General features: G+C 34.7%; 1 protein-coding gene across 1 annotated transcript; it reads right to left on the reverse strand.

Moving 5' to 3' along the window:
• Positions 1 to 13,051: 13,051 nt before the first annotated feature.
• On the reverse strand, positions 13,052 to 18,483 carry LOC114305466 (uncharacterized). Its single transcript, XM_028250556.2, has 8 exons — positions 18,391 to 18,483; positions 17,481 to 17,614; positions 16,922 to 17,066; positions 16,703 to 16,827; positions 15,294 to 15,365; positions 13,964 to 14,090; positions 13,719 to 13,843; positions 13,052 to 13,623 (listed from the first exon to the last, which is right to left on the reverse strand). Exons 1-8 carry the CDS (start codon positions 18,464 to 18,466, stop codon positions 13,543 to 13,545), a joined length of 885 nt encoding a protein of 294 aa, XP_028106357.1. The 5' UTR covers positions 18,467 to 18,483; the 3' UTR covers positions 13,052 to 13,542.
• Positions 18,484 to 23,263: the final 4,780 nt, after the last annotated feature.

The raw sequence follows: 23,263 nt of genomic DNA on the forward strand, positions 1-23,263 counted from the left end.
AACATTTACCCCTTCAATATTGGGCGAATGCTTACTTCTGGTACGTAATTACGCTCTCTTTTTTTTAACAGACCCATTATGTTCCAACAATACATCATTTGTGTTACATGGCTGCGTATTGGCTATTTTTATTCCAACACATGTTATCCTCCTTTAAAACCAGCGGTTCACGTTATGGCGAGATAAGTTTCAACGCCATTGAATCATTTATCTCGTAGATATGGGAAGCACACCACTTACCAATAACTCAAATGATTTATAGTATCCAGACAAAGATTATGCACCAGATAGCAAAACGGAGACGTAAGGAAAGTGCGTGAGCAGGTGTTATTTGTCCTAAAATGGAAGCTCAGTTGGTCAATGCGTACAACAAAGGTAGATCGTGACTTGCAAGCTAATCCAATGATGATATGAGGTTCACTCATTCTCATCCGTCATGGTTGACGTTAGCAGGCGTACATGCTCTTGTTTCCAGTGGCAAATTAACGACTTCCCATGTGCTCATGCAGTCGTGGCAATCCGAAACAGTGGTCTAGATCTATACGAGTTAGTTATTTCGTACTACCATGTGGTTGAGTACCAGAATTCATACGCACATAACACAAATCCCATTCCAACTGTCAAGAAACCACAACTTAGCACTGCAGATTTTGTCATACAACCCCCCGCTGTCAAACGACCACCAAGAACGCCCAAGAAGAAATGCATGTTTTCCAAAGGGAGACAAGTGCAACAAATTCGGTGTGGTCATTGTCAATGCATGGGTAACCACAACAGAAAGACGTGCAAGGAATCAATTTAGCTTCCAAACAACATTCATAGATTCGTACTTTTCACATTAAACTTTTTTTTTTATTTTTTATTAAATAAATGGATGTACCACAATTCCCTGATCCGTCATACAGACGAAAGGGTCAATGAACAAATTTAGTATTGGTGCGTTAATCTCTTTTACCCCTTTGCCATATTATTTACATCCGCTTTGTATCGTACTTTTATTTATTTCAGCACATACGCCATACTTTACTATGTGTACTTGCAACATTTTATCGTTATGTGACCGAATGAACTGCCACATCTGCAACCATGACACACAAACAACAAATGCAACACAAAATTGCCTGGTATCAAATTTGTTTGTACCATTTCCAAATTTGACTAGTAACCAACATGCGGTCCATTGTTGTGCAGTTTTCCATCTTTTCTCTAACTATAATTCTTACCTATATACCATACTTATATATGTATGTAATTAATATCTTACAATTTCGACACACTACTTTTATCAGTATGTGTACATCAACGTCACACATTTCAACCCACAACACAAAACCACATCACTTAAAAAAATTACATCAACTTAAATTACCTGTTTGAAATATTTTACCACAATCACACAACCTACCTATAACACATCCACAATCACGCCAAACAAATAACCAAACTCATACTCCAAATCATACCATATTTCCATTCAAAATGCATAAAATGTTATCCATACTGACTATTACGCAACACCCACAAAAAATGGCGAACCTGAATTTCCAAACTACAAGTTCAAACAAACAAACATGTGATTCCAAAAAAATAAACAAAACGCATAAACCAAATTGATAAAACAAAAACTGCTGCGTCTGAGTTTTTTCCTCGTCCATGTTTCAGACCAAACACATCTAATCCTTCAACCTCCGTATCGGATCGTTAATGAAATACTTAACCATGTTTGCTCGCAACACGCTGCAATTACTACCTTGCAATGTTCGCTCCACATCGCCATGATACACGTATTGTTGCATTATAGTACACACTATCACCCCATAATCAAGCTTGCACACAAAATAAGCACACATAATCAGCCACATTCATAACTGAATTGTTATAACTATAGTTCCCTTACAGTTACGACAACACTGTTACTTACGTATTCGATTTTTGTTGTCGACACTTAGTTATAGGCTCTAACGTTTGGCTGAAATTTCTCTCAATGCTCTGCTCATCCAGTCCGAACTGACGTAACAATTGCTTCATAACATTCGACACAAGTTCTTTTTGCCATTAAAAAAAATTAAAAAAAATAAACCACCACAAAACCAATTCAACAACCATCGTTCACACAAGTATTACCCATTCACACAACTCAAATTGTCTACACATATTTACCAACATAACAGCTTCGGTGTGGTGCACATCTGTCCTATTCCCACGTTGCCTCATCAGGTTGTAATGCTTCCAACTACCATCTTCAGTATCATATACTACAAGCGTCCAGTGGCCAAGATGATACATAGGAAAATGGATGAAACGAAACTCGCTCCCTGCAGACACATTCTTCTAGATGTAGTTTTCCATCGAATGCACATCATTACTTTTCACCACGTCCTGTAAATGCATCATTCGCATGAAACGTTACACCACCACACCACCAAAAACAAACAGACAGACAAAACCACAAACTCACCAGGCACACACTACTGAAAAAATAAGACTTGTCCACCAATTCATCGTCTCCATACATCCTCAATTGGTCGGTCTTCAACAACTCCGCATACTCATCAATGACCTACTAACCACCAAAACCAATTTCACAACAATACTATTGAAACTAAATAATTGTCATGATGCCACCATTTAATACGTAATTACCCACAAATATATGTACACAAAAAACAACATTACATGCACTACATTTCAATACTCACATTCCCACGCATGTAGCTCTGGCAGACAATATTTTTCACGTGGCTGAAATAAACCACAACGCCATTCATAATGTCCTCCCACATGACCGCCCTACACACAACGCCGTTATACATGTTAAAAATTTTCAAATGTATGCAAACAACACAAATGACACTCAAAATAATTACATAGCCATCACCGTGCCTTTCATACGCTTTGGTGATCTTTGTCTTCTCATCTATTGTCATCATTTTCCAAACACCCAATCGGTTATTCAAATCAAACCCAGACCACTTTTTCTCAGGTAACACCACCGCATCGACGTCAATAATTGCATCATGCACGTCACATTTGCTCTCATCTACCACGCCATAATTGTTCGCGACTGTTTTCTTACTACGCCCATCCAATAGTGGATAATCGAACTCAGACATTTTTCGCTCCCTTCTCACTTTGTTCTTTATTTTACGCATAAATGAATTCACATAACCCAATCCCGCCACACATTTAACATCACTCGGCAAAGCTTCAACTTCAGCAGCAGACTGCTGCTATCGTAATGACCACGAAGCATCGTTGGTCTGCACTACGCGATAGCGTCCACTATAACTTCATTACCACTGCGGCCATGCTGGCGCAACACACTTAAAGATGACACATCACACAACACAACACCACCAAATCCATCGTTCCTTACACCAACGACACCACTACTTCCAAGTTCCACGCCATCTCGGAACTCTTGCGTCATAACGCACACATCATGATCCACCAGTTGGTCCTCAAGCACCAAGACTCTCTTCCGCAATTCCACATTCTCATTTTTTAACTTATTCAACTCATCATCTTTCATCTTCACTACACACTTAAATCCCCCTACTATGTTCATAGCTTACAACTCCACATTCCTCTTCAACCCAGCAACTTCTTCTTCAAGCAATGATACCATTTTCTCTTTCTTTTTGTTTTGCATTTCAAGGTTTACGACTACAATTAGTGCCTCTTTCAATTTGTCATTAATAACCCTGTCAGTACCAGAATTGCGATCCACACGATCAGTGAACCGTTCTACTTCAACGTTGCAGCCCTGCATCACCTGGTCAATAGTTGCATTTTTCTGCCCTCCTTTCTTCCATGAAATGCTCGTCCACACCGTCATAGTCCACACCTTCGCCATCGATATCTACCACACCTTTTTCCTTCATCTGAATGTCTGTGTCCATAACTTCACGGTCATAATCAAAAGACCTCAGATGGTCGACTTTAACCTTCTAATCATCATAACGAAACACAATTAATAGTTACATCTTATTCACACTAGTACAAACTTTAGTAATACGGTGCACAATTTCACGCAACAAATACACTAAACCAACTTACCTAAAAACCAATTGGACACGCCAAATCCACCCCTTGAATTTTATTCAGTAATGCCCCAATGTCCCATTTGAGTAACCTGGGGAATATGTTGTCGGTTTGAGGCTCCACTATATTTGAATGTTCACAAAACCAATACTACATGAACAACAAAATGGAAAACAATAAATCAGCCATTTACAGTTAAAAAAATATTAATGCACATATACAACCACTACCTACTGTCCACAATACACATACTAGCAATGCAACCACACACCATGTCACCTTCCTTGGCGTACGATGAAACTCCTTGATTGACCCCATCAATGTTTTCAGTATTGCTCCAGTCCAATCGTATATCCTAACGGTGTTCAGGTCGTTCATGTAGTGAACAAAAGCCGAATTTATTGACTCCCCAGAGTTAGAGAAAAAAATCTTCCCACACATGTACAACGCCAACAACTTCGATGTATCTTCCTCATCTTGTTTGTTTCGGCCATTCACATTCTCTAAGAATAGCGTTTTAACCAAGTTCGATGTTAGACGCGGCGTGTCACGACACCCACGTTGAATGAATTCTGATACTGGCTGCTGACCGGGTGACAAATCTAAATGCCTTTTCCCGCACTGCAAACCGAATATTAACTTGATGTCGTTACTCCCAAGTTTCACACTAACACCTCTAATGTTGAATGCATTATCCCGCTAATTATATGCTCTTATAATTTTGGATATTAGATCATCACACTTCCTAAACTCGTTGTGGTTCAAATTATTCATGTGTATCGCCTCGATTATAATCCAAAACGGTGTCTTCAGCAATTGTTTCAAGTGTGCTTCCCTCAAATTTGCCTCACCCACAAGCTTAATTATCCCAGTAACGTTTGAACGGAAGTTCAACTGCGTGTGTGTCTGTCGTGTGGGTGTTGTTCCATCCTTAACCACTTTTTGGCCCACCACATTGTTCACCACTTTGGACTGCTTGAACACAATGCGCCCCTGCATTTTCACTCCTAAGTTATTTCCCTTTGAACCACTTGCTTCATCAACCCTTCTCTGTTCACATGAATGTGTCCACGGACTACTTGCCCTTTTGCACTCCCCAAAAAAAAAAAAAATAAAAATAAAAATACCACAGGTCAAACACACAAACAACCACATATGTCTCACAAACATACCACCAACCCCTTACCGATCATGTAACGTACCCAACAACTTGAACACACATCCCTTATCCCATACGTAAATTACACACAACCCATGCTACTAGCATTAGTAGTGTCAACAACACCATTTTACCAATACACGACACAAACCCTTACCGTAAACCAGATAATTGACGAACACGCATTTACCGCCAACACCCCATTACCTCCCCACATCGACAACACCCAAAAACCAAAACATTCCCAACACCACACACCATTATCCCCCATATCATTTACTTACACATATTTCATGAAGTACTAACTTCTTACTCCATGCCCCGCCCTTACTTCCCCAAACCACAAATCACTCGTCATATAACTTACAGCAACACGACACACATTCACAAAATAAATACCAAATTTCATTATTCATGCCTCACCCCTAACCCACATACGTTCACCACAATCACACACACGCAACCAACATGTAAGGTACCCACAACATAACACACCCCCAAAACAAAACAGAGCCCCCGACCAACCCATACCCACAACACCATTGTCATCCATTACTGTTGCCCCAACAAATATTTTGTCCCCAATGCCATTTACTTGTCAACAAATTAGCAGACACATAACACCCTACCACAACAATACAATACATCACACTTGCAACCCACACACCACAAACCATATCGGTGATAGACACGCACTTACCACCACCACCCCATTATCTCCCCACTTCGACAACACCAAAGAACCACAACATTCCCAAACCCACACACCATCATCCCCCACATCATTCCCTTACACATATTTCATAAAGTACCAACTTCCAACTCCATGCCCCGCCCACATACCCCAATAAACAAATCACTCGTTTCACAACTCCCAGCAACATGTCACACATTCACAAACTACAAAACAAATATCGTTATCCATGCCACACCCCCAACCCACATGCGTGCACTACGTTCACACACATGCATCAAATGCGTAAGACAGCCACAATGTAACACACCAAAAAAAAAAAAAAAAAAACCCAACCAACCCAACCCCACAACACACCATTATCATCCATTACTGTGGTCCCAACAAAAATTTTGTCCCCCCATGCCAATCACTTGTCAACAAGTTAGCCGACACACACACAAAACCCACACAAGCCATTCACCTCCTCAATACATCCCCTTACCCTATAACCAAATACAGCCTACCCCACAACATCAGCAACACCAATCCAAACCAATACAAAAAACAACATCACAATACACATAATAAATCAACGACACAGATAACCCCAAATGTAAAATCGCAAAACAAAGCGACTGAAACAGGGTAATCGGAACGAATAAGCAAACACTCATAATCCACATTGTCACACAACGCACACAGCATCAAGTTATGGGACATACCCTTTTCGGCCATAACTATACACCCACAACCAAGGACGGTGGAATATGAATACTAGGGTTTCGTTGTCGTCCATGATCTGCCCTGTCACAAATATGTTTGCCCAAACAATCACAACAACAGTGAAAATTGCCCACTCAATCTTTATTATTCACCCCCCAAATCATGCAATGGTATATACGGTCAATCACAATTTTCAAATTGAAGGAATTCCCAAAAACAAGGGTTTCCTAGGTTACGTTTCCAGTGTAGTGTGTGTGGGGATGTGGATGTACAAATCGGGTTGTGTTTCAATAGGTATGGGTTTTCAAGATGTGTGTTACGTGGCAATTAAAAACCACACTAGTCTTCTACAAAAACCCTTAGTGAACTTTTTCGGTGTGTGACACGCAATTATGTGGCACGTGACCCACCACATGTCATTTTACCTCATCTGTGCCACATGCGCCTACGATTGTACAGCTAACATTACACACTAACTGATGGTAGGTTACCCTCGTCACTGTTTACCGAATAACCACTGAATACTGCTAAACTGAGACCGGTTATGATTGATAACTAAAGTAATTGAACTGATTGAAATACTGAACTGACTGACTGAAATCTGAAACTGATTGATTGATTGTATCTGTTTAAATGCATTTGCTATCTGTTGATTGTTAATTGATCTATTCGTGTTTTTATGTTTAAATTGCGAATTGAAGGCCTTATCGGCGGTCGAATCTGAAATTGATTGATGATTTGTGATCCTTAGAATTAATAGGATTTTTTGGCATATTTATCTGAAAACTAGTTAGGTATGATTAAATTAGATTAAATATTGATAAATTGCATAGTTGGCCTTATTTACATTGGTGCCACCTAGTGGCCCACTACTTGGACTATTGTTGAGCCTTATTACATTCTATACAAAACATTTCATCAGCCATTGAGTGACACTTAACCGAGAGAGAGGGAGAGAAAGGAGAAAGCTTAGCTTCATCTTGAGTTTTGCTTGGTAATTGAAGTAAATTGAAGAGTTCTTTGCAAAATTGAGCTTGTACATCTTGAACTACAAGACCTAAGGTAGATTCATTGCCTCTTGTGTATGTTTGGAATTGATTCTTGCATGGTTTTGAGCAATTTGAAGTCTAGAGCCAAGCTATGGCTCTTAATTGTTGAATTATAGCTTAATTCATGCATGCATGCCTATACTATTGAATTTTGAGTTGATTCCATGGAGAATTGTCACATGCATGCTCATGGTTATGTCAAGTCCATGTTTTCATCTTGTTTTTGTAAGAGTTGGCTCATTTGAGCTTGTATTTAAAGCTTTGAAGTGGTTTAAATTCATGCATGTTTGCACGTTCTCCATATTCATGAAAATTGGTTTGAATTGAGTTGTTTGAAACACCCTTGGGCTTTGATTTTACAAATTGAGCTTTGAATCATGTTAAAGTAGGAGTTTTGATGTGTTTTTTGAAAAATTGGCCTAAGAGGATCGAATTTATGGTTTAAAAACTTGGTTTTGAGCTTGAGGTTCAAATCTGGAATTTTCAGAATTTGGACTTACGCTCGAGCGGGGTGACTGGCGCTTGAGCGTGGAAATCGTGCTCCCAGCATTTTGTTCTGTTTTGAAGTCCACTCGAGCGGAATAATTGACGCTCGAGCAGGACATTATGTCTCATGCTCGAGCGGGTGTCGAGCGCCTAATCGAGCGTGATTTTCACCTATCCAGCACTTTTGACTGTTTTGCAGAACGCTCGAGCCGGTAAGTATACACTCGAGCGGAAACCCTTGTCTGCATGTCCGCTCGAGCGGAGTAACCTACGCTCGAGCGTGACCCCTGTTTTCTGAAAATTCTGAAAATGTTTTTAAAGTGCATCTTTGCATCCTCATCTCATCCTAGGCATTATTAGGCCTAGTTTAAGGCATCTTAATGAGGATATAGATGTAGAACCACACCGAGGCAAATTAGGGATTAAGTTATTATCTTTCCCAACTGTGTAGCTTAGTGTGTGTTCAATCTGTAACTGTGTAGGGTTGGCGACTGGGGACGCACTCTAGCTTACTGTAGCCCAGAACTCTGTGAGTAACAACTGTGTAAAGATATGTTCAAAATGATTATCTTCTGAACAACTGAACTGTACTGCTTTCTGAACTGATTACTGTTAACTGAATGAATGTATGTCCTATATTCTGAACTGTATTGTGGCATCCTTAGCAACTACTGTTTACTGTTACTGCTACAGAGATCTCTGTCGGTTCCCTTGTTAGAACCACTACTGTTACTGATTGATGGCCATCATTTACTGTTCGGTCTTTTAAGACCAACTGTTTACTGTACTGTTATGCTAATGGATGTACCACATATGACTGAATGATTGATATACTAAATTAACGAACTGTTTTCATTACTGTAAGGACATTCATTCTTAACCCCTTTACGCATTGTGTTATTCAATGGGCTTTAGCTCACTGCTCATATATATATGTAGGTGTACAGGCACCAGACCGCAGCTAGAAGTGTCGGGATAAACTCCAGTTTTGTCGAGCCAACCTATGTGCCTCAATGCGAGGTTCCGAGCCTGTCAAGCTACGGCTTAGGGGTGTTTTTAATTTCTCCGTCTGTCTTTGTATCTGTTTTGTACGGCTGTATAGACTGTTGCGGTACTGTTTAATAGGGATTAGGTCCCTGAACTGAATGATTGTATATATGTGCATACTGTTTTGTCTGACTATATATATTTAAATGAAAAGTCTTTTTGCATACAGACTGTCACAGCTCATTGGACATTGTTTATTTACTGTATTGGCTTTCGCCAGCCCCTGTACTCTGTATTACTGTATTACTGTTAAGCAGGCCTTCGGTAATTTCGGATTACTGGCCGGTTACGGTGCTAAACCCATAGGGGCGGGTTTGGGTCGTGACATGGTAATTGCGTCCTTTCACAACAGATAGGACTAAACAGTGCAGTAGAAAACATATGGGATTAATTGGATTACAAGATCAACATTTAGGATTTATTGGTAAATTTCCCTTATTTATTTATAGCAAATTAGATAAATTACATTTTAATCCATAATAAAAATAATAATTCTTTATACTTTTTTAATATTTTTATCAAAAAATGTTACGGATTCCATAAATTTTAACATGATATACATACGAATTACAATTGTATTTTGATCACCATGTTTGTTTCCAATTTTTTGAAAACACTTTTTAAAATATTCTACTTTCTTATTTTCAGTATTTTTTTTGTTTTTACTGAATTTTTTTAAATATTTTAAGTATTTTTTAAAATTTTTAGACACACCTAACATAAATACATTTAAAAATATAATTTTCGTGAAAAAAATCTATACAAAATTCACTAAATACCAAAAATACAAAAAAATCAATATATTTTTCGTATTTTTTGTGTATTTATTAATTTTTTAAAATATTTTTTCACAAATATTTTAATTTTTAGATACATCTAAGTAAGGTGCATCTAAAAAAGTAAAAAAATTGCTTAAAATTTTAAAATATTCACTAAAAATAAAAAAACTCAAAAAATAAAAAACTCAATTTTTAAAAAATTAAATTCAAAAAATTGAAACTAAACACACTAAAGTATTTACACCGTGCCTTTATTTTATGCGTGTGTGGTTCTTGGGTGCAAAGTGTGTTTTGTTGCCATCTCACTCTCTGGGGTGCAAAATGTATTATTTACTATACAATTTTATTATAAATTTGTAAATATTATTTTTCAAATTCTTAAGTGTAAATTTTATAGCATTACTCTAAATTTTATAATTTTTAAGTGGATTTAGATTGAATAGATCTTAAAAGTAGAAAATGTTTATTAAAATATTTAAAAAGTTTATTAAAAATAATAAAATACAAACTTAAAATTTTAAAAATTATTTTTGAAAACTCTAAAATTAAATAAGTTTTGAATTTCAAATTTGTAAAAAATATTTTTAAAATATACGACCAAAATCTAAACCAAACGGACCATCTATTTATATTTTGATCTCAATTTTATTTTATTTTTATAGCAGATTAGATAAATTACATTTTAACTCATAACAAAAATAATATTTATTTATATTTTTTTAATATTTTTATCAAAAAATGTTACAGGCTCCATAAATTTTAACATGATACATATAAATTATAATTGTATTTGATCCCAACAGTATTTATACCGTGTCTTTAAGCACGAACATATACTTCTATACTTACATTTTACATAATTTCACACACCTTTTCATTTTTCTTTTGCAAATCTATCTTTTTCCAAATCTCCTAACCAAATAAACTGTTAAGGGTATTTTTATCATATTTTAGCAAGAAAAGTTGAGATTGAAGGAAGTTTCACAAAAATTTTCAAAAATTAAATTGATTACTTACATGGATTCCAATAGTTTTTAATAGACTACTTAAGAAACTTTCTGAGCCTAAACACTGAATAATATTCAAATAATTACATAAGCATAAGCTTATTTGGTACAACTTATAAATTGAAAGTTGATAATCATAAAACAAAAATTAATAATATTTTACCCTTGTTCTTTCAATAATTAACTCTTTTCAATTTATTTAAGCAATATTATATCACATAAACTGTATGAGCTAGGCCAAACACTGCCACATTTTCAAGAAGAAAAAAATATTTATAAATTGTTTCCATAACTATTTTCAACTTATCAATTTCACATATTCTTTCTGGTATTTTTTTGTTTTTTTTCACAGTTTGCTTTTTGTAGCATTATCACTGATAGATCAAGCATTGTTGTACATATTTAATTATGCTAACCATTTAAAGAATTTTATATTATAATGCATATCAAACAGTCCCTTAATAATATAGATATACATCCAAACAACACTTGCTAGCACATAATTTTTTGAATTTTCAAATGAGTAAAAGGAGCCAAAATAAAAAATCTTTCTCTAAATCAATTGGCCACATCGCCAACAACCTGTTATTTTCAAAGGCAAAAACGCCACAATCAACACAGGAATTCATCAACATTGTAACAAAAAAAGGCATCTGCTTGTTAAAGACACTAACTTGACACAGCCCTTAGGAAGTTGTTTCTATATTCATAGAATTCAAAGCCATCATCCATGGGTATTTTTCTAAGGCTTGCAACTTTGAAGTAAATATTCACCAACAGTACAGCTCTATAAAGGAATTGATTCAACTATCAATAGCAAAGCCGGTTCAACATAAATTTCTACCATTTAATTAAACTGAGCTTTCATGATCCAATTACTTATGGAGCAGCCCATCAGTTGACTAAATTCATAAATACTCAGTGCACAGGATGATTAAAAAGACCAAGCCATCCATCTCCAAAGTTTTTTTATTCTTCTAGTAGCTATTTACCTATAAATAAGTGTATTTGCATTGAAGTAAGGGAACAAGGTCTGGCCTCAGATTAACAGCAAGCTCCCACTCCATATATAAACAAACACAAAGGGTTATGTCAATGGGTTCTTCCCGTTAAAAGCTCACGTTGCAAGGCACCGACATTTTGATAAAGATTCAAGCAATCAATCTGACAGATATCAAGTCTGTGATTGGAATAACCTTGGTGATCTTGTGAATGTGAGAAATCACTGGGAGGTATCATACTTGCCCAGAGCATGTATGATAGTTCATATGAGGGCATTATGAAGGCCTCCGAATCTTATATCTAGAAATTGACAGAATCCTTGTTCTCCTTATAGGCATTCTGTCCACAACTAATGACAATTACACTAACTTTGAGGTAACTTACATTCAATTGTTATGCAGTCATCTGGTTAAGCATCTGCCCCCTAATGTGAGTATTAACCAAGGTAAAACTCACATTATTGAATCAAAGCGGTCATCTGTTTAGCTCGCCTAAACTTAACATGTGAGGCTAACTTTCGTTACCACTATATGCCATCAGGGTTTTTTGTCGATGTAGTTCAATCTATTATTGATGAACCATTCTTTCCTTTCACCATCATCATCATTGTAATTATAATTATTGTTCTTTCTGTCCTTCTCTTTCATTATCATACTTGTAACAATGTCTAACATGGGGCTTAATCTAGATAATACTAAAATTGACAATAATCTAGCAGTTTTAGTGAGGTTCATAACTTAGCCGTGGATCTATAAGAATGTTCTGTGACACCTGCAACATGCGGTGTTATTAGGACATTTGAGAGTTTCAAAATTGGATCATCAGGATCAAATGGCTCTGTCCAAGCAACATCCATGCCTAAACCTCCCAAGTGGCCAGATTTAAGGTGATAATGAACGAGCAAGGATCCTCTAAAGTGGTTTTTTCCTAAAGTTTCCTAAAGTGTTACATTGTGTGGTTGAGATTTATTGGCAAGTCACATCAGAAAAATTGATGTGACTTGCCAGTAAATCTCAACCACACAATGTAGCACTCTAGGAAACTTTAGGAAAATTTCACTCTAGAGGATCCTTGGTGATAATGAACAGCTTCATAGTCCAAGAGACCCCCTCGTGCTATATTCACCAAAAGGCCTCCCTGAAATACAAACCAAACAACAAACACGCAAAGACGCAAACCATTGGCACCAAGAGTAAGGGCAAACCAATAAGGATAGGGACACGTGTCCACTGAGTTGTTTCTATGAGAGGGGGGCATGTGTCATAGGCTTCTTTCCAATTATCTCCTCAAACAATTCCCTACTAAGCTAAAGGTGTTGACTTGTGGGAATGACGAGGGCCTTGCAACAGAAACCCCTAAATAGCACTCCCTCATGACCCAACAAGCCACAACCTCCATGGAGTCCCCCAGGCAATGTGTGCAGCAAGTGGCTACCAACAGCAATTAAGTAGATTCATCAATGTTATAGCAACCAAATCATACTAAAGAATAGTCCAGTTCTCATAAAGTGTATCAATGTAAATTGTGAGAATTAAGTAGATTCATCACTGAAAAAAAAAAAAAAATATCATTACGCTTCTGAGATGTCATTATCAGATTGGGAACAAACCTTTTTCATCGATGATATAAATGTTTTGTTTACGATGCCAGCCTAAAAGCAAATGTATCAAAAGAATGTGAGCATATAGCAGATAACGCACTTCACTCCCAGAAGAAGCGCATGTATGGAAATGAGAGGAGCCTAACCGTTTCACTGTTCATCGACAAGCAACAAACAACTATGTCAGCATTGCTTGCAAAAGTATGGATATCTTCATGACCGCCCTTCTCGTCAACCAAATCGTCATTCATACCAATTTGAGTGGGTGATGCTGAAGACATACCATCAAAAATAATAAATGAAACCTTACATATCATTCAGCTATATTATTTTAGTTTTTTTTTTTTTTTTTTGACAAATTTATTATTTTAGTTTATAAGCCCTTACGTACCATTGGACTTGCATGAATTTTGCAAATACGAGTCCCAATTCCGTTTTGTAGCAAGGATTTTCACACCAAATGGGCGCAAGCGTTTTGCCAACTGAATCCCAATGTTTCCAAATCCCATAATGAACACCTGCATGAGTGAGAAGAATAATCAAGTTTTGTGCTAAATTCAGTAGAGCAACAACAATCATTTTGCTCATCAGCGAGGCAAGTGTGTTCAGTCCTCTTGCTTAGAACTGCACTAGTAGAAAATTGCTTTAAACTCTGTCACAGAACATCCATAATGGATCAAATTCCTATATTAGAGAACCCCTTCTCTCGAAAAATGTTACTTGAAACCCTTCCACGAGGCAGAATTCAATGTTAATGGTAGACATGAAATTTTACGCCTTGTGTTTTGCTTCCTTGTGTGGTTAAATTCCAGCCCATATGCATAAATAAGCAAAAGCAAACCTAAAACACACTTCCATATCTATGATTCTATGAACACATCAAAATGCTTATATTTTTTAACCACTCAAAATCTCATATTAATAGCTAAGGGAGCAATCAAGATTCAACTATCTACTATATTTGCATCCATTAGCCGTTCAGACACTGGATTAAATTAAATTAATATAGTAAACCATCAATATGCATAGAACATAATTTGCTAGAAATCACATTAATGTCAATAGTAAATGGAAGGCTACATCAAAGCATGCACACATGCAAGTCTAGATGTGGTAGCAAGCAAATAATAATCATGATCATATTCAGAACCATCTCACTTGATTCCTATATGAGCAACTCACACTCCAGGCATCACTATTTTTTGGATCACAACTGATATGATTAGCGCGGCGTCCAAAACAGTTTTCACTGTTTGCTCTTGGACCAACTTCTACATGGTTTCATGTATACCAGATAACATAAAGGAGGTGGAACCATCCTGGTTGACTCGTTGAAATACAAAAACAACCCTGCAAGCATCCTTGCCAAGTAAATTTAAGCAAGACAGCTATACTTCGTTTGCATAGGCAGAACAGATCATATTACATCATTCAGCTACTCTAACACAAATGGCTTTGAATTCATATGTTTCACCATCCTTACAGGGCTATTAAATTTTTCCATTTATCAAATTATACCATTCAAACTTATTTTAAAATATCAGGTTAAGTATATGCAATGATATTAAATCATTTGTTTGAAGCATTTGTTCAACATGAAGTTATTCTAGGATATTAAAAAAAGAAAACAATGGAAAGAAAAAAAGAAAACAAAACACAAAATGCACGAATGCATTTGTAGGAAAACTTGTAGAAAAAAAACCAAGATAATTGAAACTCACTTTTTTTCCTAGCAGTGTTTCGCCAACTGGCTCTCCAAGCACCTTCTGCTTTACAGCAATGTGCATCTCATTCTGCAGTAATAACAAAAAACCAATTCACGTAAACATGACTTAAATTTCATACACAAATATGTGTTATATATATGACATAACCACATATACAAAGAACAATGTCTTGAAAAAGAAATGGTGTAATGCCTGTCCATATAATCCTAAGATCCCAAACATCCAGTATTTCAAAAGAGTCCCAAAAAATATAAAATAAAAATAAAATGCATATTGAATGTGCACTACCACAATAAGACCTAAATCTAAAAGCAAAGTTGAAATATTGTCAATAAACAACGAAAGTCGGGAGATATGGAGAAAACCGAGCCACGTGTATGGATTCTTAAGGTATCTCAACAATAATGACAAATAAAAGACAAAAGTGCTCAGATTAATCAGCTTAATAACAAAATGTGCTCAAAATGATGTCAAATGCTCAAGCAATAGTGAATTTCTGCATGCAACCAATTCATATGTAAATAGGAGAAACACCCTGTGAAAAACACCAAGTGCGAGCACATTATTTACATACTTCTAACACTAAATAGTGGGAATTTGTCTAGAGTGGATAAGGCTATCAAGAGGGAATAGAAAGATAGAAAATAAAGTAAGTAAAATAGAAGGGTTATATGCCAAAATGACCCAACAATGCAGCAAATTTGAACCCCTCAAAAACAATGTCATGTACCTTTGGGGATTAATGAATTTAAGCTTTGTAGTGAAGGCGAGGTAGAAAGAATAAAGTAATTACGAGGCACACAGTCGTCGATGAAAATAATATACAGTAATAGATAAGAGAGTAAATCTAATCAACAGTTTTATAAGTTAAAAGACTAGTAATATATCACTCACCTGTATTGTGATACTGATAAAATACATCACTTTTTATTTGTGAGGTTATTAAAAAATGATCTTGCAAGGTAATGAAAATTAATAAATAAACATGTAAATAAATAACTAAACTCTTAGAAAGGAGCTAAATCATAATTCTGGTTAAGCTCTTATCAACACAGTGAAATTTATCAAGGTTTGAGAAAATTATGGAAGAAAAAAGTAAAAAACAAAGGACTTTCCAATATAGTGGTACTAGGCTAAGACTTTTCATCAATTGAACTTCAACACATAAATTTCACATAGGAAAAAGGAGAAAATCAGCAACATATCATGGAGAGATAGCACAACATAAATTTATCGTTTTTCTAAATTGCAATTTGGATCAATGTATATAAACCATTTATTTCAGCATTTTCATAATTTAAAATAATTAATTCACCAAAAGTTGTTGAAGCTTCCCAATTTATAAGCTAAAAAAAATGAGAAATGCATATTGATTCTAGATTATTGGACTAAATTTAACTGACTTGCTTACGAAGAAGGCCCAACATTAGATATATGGCCATTTCAGCACATGAAGCTGCATTTCCAGTTACACCACCGAATTCTAGCGACTTGATTCCATGCTTTGTAGCAGCATTGATGTCAACGCCTTCGTGTAAAGATAAATGGAGACCATATGCATATAAGAAATAATGTCTAACAGATATTATGCTTATGGTATTTAACAAAAATAAAGAAAGAACCTTCCAGCCCAACACCATACTGCATTATAAGCTTTGTCCTATTTGCACAAGAGATAACATCTGCATTTAGCTGCATGTTTTTTACAATACAGATATCGTAGTTGCCAATAACAGCAGGCACATCATCAAATGGAACATCATCAACCTACAAAACAGAAGATAGAACTACTGAAGGGATGCACTATAGCATCGATAACCCCTTAAACTGATGTCTATTCCAATTGAAGAACATCAATTTTGAGAAATCAGTGTGAAAGGAAAATTTTCAGTAAGAATTAAGAAATACGAGAGAGTAATACAAGATAAGTCAATTTGGAAAAAATAACAACTATTTTCTTCCAAAGGTGAGACGACACTTTTATATCCAAAGAGGAAATGTACTATAAGTCAATTTGGCAAAACTAATAACTACTACCACTACAAAAACAACCTTTCATGAATTGAGGATAGTCATAACTATTAATCAACGACACAACCATAAATCTCAAAATGGAAAAATAGAGCTGGAAAACTATCCATTTATCAAGGAAAAAAGAAATGAATGAAGAAAGTTAAATACCTTGATAAATGGATAGTTTTGTACATATTCTCTCATATAATTATGAGATGCTGGAAAATGAGGCCCGCAAAAGAGAAGACAGGTGATGCGCTGGTCACTGTCCCCAACCATTTCCTCTAACATCCCTGAAAATCCTGCAATAAAGAACCTCATAATTTAAACAAGATCACTCAAATGACTTTTCAAACAAAGGAAGGTGGTGGATAAGATCTATAGAGGTAATTATATGTAGTTTGAATAAATTATTTATAAGAACTAGCAAATTAATATGTGGCTAGACAAGATAATCCACAGAGAAAAAGACCAAGTCCAATGCTGCGGAACGAAATGAAAAACATAAGAATGTAAATTAGGGGTTGTATAATAGCAAATATCGCAAAGAGTTGTCATGACTCATTATTGACACAACAACAAAATGCATGTATGGCAAATGAGGAAAATGTCTGTCTTAATTATGTCCCGAATCTCAAGAAGAGAAAAGTCTCTCTTTTGTTTCATGGTAATCAAATCAACAACTCTGTCATGGATAAGTAACAATACCATACGACATTCCATGACCACAACATCAAGGGTAAGGGTGTTACTTCCAATAAGGTACATGTTTAATCAATCAATTTCCATAATCTATACCATGCCCCAATAAACTTTATATTTTGAAGCCCTTTAGGTGGATGAAAGAAATAATAACAATAGCAATTACTCATCATACCAAAAAAAAAAAAAAAAGAAGAAGAAGAAGTCTTTGCCACTATCATCTTCTAATGGAGTTCGTCTATATAAGGAAAGAGTGCAATGATCATGTCAGAGCACTAAATGTAGCTCCATGGCCTTAGATTTCTCAGCAACAAGGCCCATCCAGTTTGACAAGGACAGAAGTGTGAAGGAGTGTCTTTAATATTGCAGGCCCAACCTTTAAATATTTGGAGCTTCTTGAAATGAGCCATTGGTGCTCTGCTGGCCTTGTAAAACACATGGCGGAACATCATTTCCAATCTGTATGGTGATAAAACTTGAATTATGTATTTTATTTCATTATCATAATTTTAACCCAATGGTAGAAGTGAATAAAAAATTGTCGCCAAGTGCCTCTGCCGTATATACAATATCTATGGCCACGTCAATGGCATTTGAAATTAGAATTGCAGAGCAGGTAAAACATGAAACCAAGTCAAATGTGGAAGGGATAAAAGGGAAAAAGAAAGGGAAACAACATACAAGTTGAATAGCATAAGTGCCTCTTCTAAATCTAGTGATGTACTTTAATAAACACCTCTTTTTATTGTGTTACTGCATCTTGAGCCTTGGATTGGACTATTAAAATGACAACAGCGAAAGCTAACTCTTGTCAAGCAACAAACAAAAACAGGATGTATATGATGCTCCAAATGTAAACATCTTCGGAAAATGCTGAAAAGCATTTTGGAAGATGCAAACAAAAGAAGTTGCAAAATACAATAATTTTTCGCACACCAACGAATGGAACAAAATATGTGACATTCCAGTATCTCTATTTTGGATATTACATGCATTTCAAAACCTCAAGCTGTGCATGTAATTTTTTTATTCATTTCCGTAGCTTTTCTATAATAATATCCATATCTTGCAATGTATCTTCTTCATCATATTTTCATTCCCTTCAGCTTATTATATATTAAAAAAAAAAAAAAAAAAACATTCGTCTTTATTTTGAAGGATAAATATTAATTACCATTCTTTTAAAATTTTATGCAAAAAATGGTAAAATCTATACCAACACTACTTTAAATCTACAGGAAACAAGTGTAGACTTTTACGCTGTGTTTGGTTAGGGGATTTAGGAAGGGAAATGGAAAGGGAAATGGAAATGAAAGGAAAAGGAGAAAGAATTAATAGAATTCCAAATCCCAACTATGTTTGGTTGTGTTGGTTATAAAATAGAATTGATGTCCTAAAAGGTCTCCTATTTCTTTATTTATTTCTCACCCCCTTTCTTTTCCCATATATTTTTTATTATAACCAAACATAAATAGGATTACATTTCTCATTCCTTTTCCAAATCCCATCCCAAAAACCCCAACCAAACACAGCATTAGAAAATAATTAGCCCTTCAGAGGTAACTACAAATATATAGCATTCTTAATGGCTCCAATAGATTGATACAGTGATTAATTAAATATTCCTAATAACATTTAATAAAATTATTATACTAGATATTTACAATAACAAATTGACACGGCAGCTGTAACTTTATAGCATTTCATTTGGTTAAAAGTCTTTTCATCTAGTCCAGCAATGCCTATTTTCACTTTTCATTAAAACAATTTCATGTGCTACTAGTACTTATAAATATCTTGGTGTTATTTTATCAAGATTCATAATTTAATTCGTCTAATGTTTTAAAACACAGATTCTTGACAATCAGCAGGATAATCATTGGATCAACCCGAATCAAACCATTACATTGCAATCATATCATAATCTCATCGTTAAAAACAATAAATAGAAATCAACCTAGTGCATACCAATCAATGTTCTTAATAAAGCTTGAGGGGATAATATAATTGTTCATAAACTTGTTCTGTTCAACAAAAAAACAGAACACATGCAAACCACAATTGATACTTTTTCTCCTTCAATATTCCTATGACTTGAAATCACAAGTTAACAATGAAAGATCTCATGGGAAATTCGTCAATAAGAACACATATTATTGAAAACCTAAAATCACTAATTCCCAAATTGAAGACAATGCGAATGAGGGTATGTTGTGTAGATGAGATAGGCACAGAGTGAGAGAGATTGAAATTTGAGATGCTAGGAGAGAATGATTACACAAAGAATCAAAGATGACATCTATGCCTTGTTTGGCATCTCTTAAAAAAGTTATAAGTAAAAAAGTCACCTTATTTAATTCAAATCATCTTATTTAAGTTACATTACCTTTTTACTGCAACACTTCAATCTCAATTCATATTTCATAAAAAAATCAAAAAGTACATTTATTTAAAATATTCCAAACAATACCTTAGATTCACAATACAATATATATATATATATATATATATATATGTATGTATATTGAAGACGATCTAGAGAAAAAGAGTGATTGAAAGAGAGACTTGAGGACTGAAGGAAGGAATAGGGATAACCTTCTTTAGAATTTCGTATCAGGATCCTCTGAATTGTTGGCCTTGAAGTGATCTCTGAAGTGTGTGGATCCAATGGCTGAGAATGTAACTAACCAAAACGACGTCGTTTTGGTTAGTAATTTAAAAAAATAATAATAAAAAAAAATAGAGTTGATTCAAAATTCCCAAATCATTCCCTCCAGTAAGCAAAGCTGTGTGGCGGGAATGCAAAAAAGAGAGAAGAAGACAGAGAGAGAAGAGAGGCGGGAGTGTCGTCCAGCCATTGCCACCGTCGCCGCCGTCGCTGAGGTGTGGGAACATTTCATTCATCCCTTTTAACATTGTACAAATCTATACATATATACCCCAATCTCTGCACAATCCCCATAATTTTTTCAACTCAAATTTTTATGTATATGTATTGTTTAAAGTGTCCATTTTTCACAAATTCCACCGTTTAACTAAATGAATGATGATTGAGATTTAAGGTTCTTATAAAGTGAAATGTGTGTTTACATGAAAACAAAAATATGCTGCACCTGTATCTCAGTCAGAATGACGGAGAATGGAAAGGTAAAAGCAATGTCCCCCGAGTGCTTGAGCCACTAACCATATTTTTTTAGTAGTAGTAGAAGCTGGTACACCTCCAATGCTACCCTTTATGTTTCCATCTCCTGCAATTTTACATTCTTGAGCATCTTGGTTTGATTTCATTTTCAGAATCTGTTTTCTGGAAAATACTAAAAAACTAGTTTGCTGAAAATAAACACTAGAAAGATATCTTTGAATTTTCAATAACTATTTATGCACACAACCCCCAAAAAAAATTATGAGTATTTTCTATTTTTTCATTACCAAATTAGTTTTTCCTGTTTTCTGAAAACAGGAAAAACTCATAATTTTCTGAAAACAGGAAAAACTCATAATTTTCAGAAAACAGGAAAAACTAATTTGGTAATGAAAAAATAGAAAATACTCATAATTTTTTTTGGGGGTTGTGTGCATAAATAGTTATTGAAAATTCAAAGATATCTTTCTAGTGTTTATTTTCAGCAAACTAGTTTTTTAGTATTTTCCAGAAAACAGATTCTGAAAATGAAATCAAACCAAGATGCTCAAGAATGTAAAATTGCAGGAGATGGAAACATAAAGGGTAGCATTGGAGGTGTACCAGCTTCTACTACTACTAAAAAAATATGGTTAGTGGCTCAAGCACTCGGGGGACATTGCTTTTACCTTTCCATTCTCCGTCATTCTGACTGAGATACAGGTGCAGCATATTTTTGTTTTCATGTAAACACACATTTCACTTTATAAGAACCTTAAATCTCAATCATCATTCATTTAGTTAAACGGTGGAATTTGTGAAAAATGGACACTTTAAACAATACATATACATAAAAATTTGAGTTGAAAAAATTATGGGGATTGTGCAGAGATTGGGGTATATATGTATAGATTTGTACAATGTTAAAAGGGATGAATGAAATGTTCCCACACCTCAGCGACGGCGGCGACGGTGGCAATGGCTGGACGACACTCCCGTCTCTCTTCTCTCTCTGTCTTCTTCTCTCTTTTTTGCATTCCCGCCACACAGCTTTGCTTACTGGAGGGAATGATTTGGGAATTTTGAATCAACTCTATTTTTTTTTTTTTTTTTTTGAAATTACTAACCAAAACGAGTCGTTTTGGTTAGTTACATTCTCAGCCATTGGATCCACACACTTCAGGGATCACTTCAGGGCCAACAATTCAGAGGATCCTGATACTTGTGTATAGGTTTGTAGGGTAAATATTATAAGTTTTAAAATTTTTTTAATGACTTTTTTATTTTTTAGCTTAAATCACTACTTGCCAAGTAGGGCCTCTCATTTTAATTACTCAATATATATCATTCATAAGGAAAAATAATTTGATTTAAAAATCATAATTTTTTTATTTAATGACGTTTAATTCTAAAAAAAATATACGATAAATATATATGCAAAAATAAATACAATAAAATAGAAAGACTATAATTATTGAATCAATTTAATTTTTTTATGAATGATATACATTGATAGTCCTATAAAATGAACGATAGATCATAACCCATGATGATCTCCACAGCTCTCTTGTATTAAAATATAAATATGAGAGAAGTTCAATCATTTTTAATATATTAAAATAAGATAAATTACACTAATCTCTTTGAAATTTAAAGAAAATGTAATAAGTCTTATAATTTTGATATAATTATATTGCGTTTGTTTGATATTTTAATTCATATAATACTTAACCTTTTTTATTAATAATTTGTTAATTATATTAAAAAATATATACTTTAGATTGTTTATTTTTATATTTTCACACAATTTAGATTAGTTTCACTTCATTTAACTTTCGATTTAATTATGTTAAAATTGTAGAATCTGAGAGAAGTCAACGTAAATTACCATTAAATATAATGCGAAGAAAATTATATATTTAAATTTTTTTAAACAAAATTTCACAAGAAAATGTAAAAATAGAAAAGTAAATTATAAATATATTTTTTTGAGATTTGTTAAAAATATGAATGATTCTTTTTGATTTTGAAAATTACAAATACTTCATTGTCAATTTTTTTTTTAATATTTAACCGAACTAACAAAAAAAAATTAAATTTATAACTATTCTATTATAAAATAATAAAA

This window comes from Camellia sinensis, chromosome 13 (assembly GCF_055761805.1).
Source record: "Camellia sinensis isolate YWXY chromosome 13, ASM5576180v1, whole genome shotgun sequence".
NCBI lineage: Eukaryota > Viridiplantae > Streptophyta > Magnoliopsida > Ericales > Theaceae > Camellia > Camellia sinensis.

Coding starts and splice junctions, on each gene's coding strand:
- LOC114305466 (XM_028250556.2), bottom strand. CDS start 18,466: ATGATGTTCCGCCATGTGTTTTACAAGGCCAGCAGAGCACCAATGGCT. Junction 16,828..16,921: donor GTATGGTGTTGGGCTGGAAG/GTTCTTTCTTTA, acceptor CTTTACACGAAG/GCGTTGACATCAATGCTGCT. Junction 13,624..13,718: donor TGTCGATGAACAGTGAAACG/GTTAGGCTCCTC, acceptor ATTTGCTTTTAG/GCTGGCATCGTAAACAAAAC.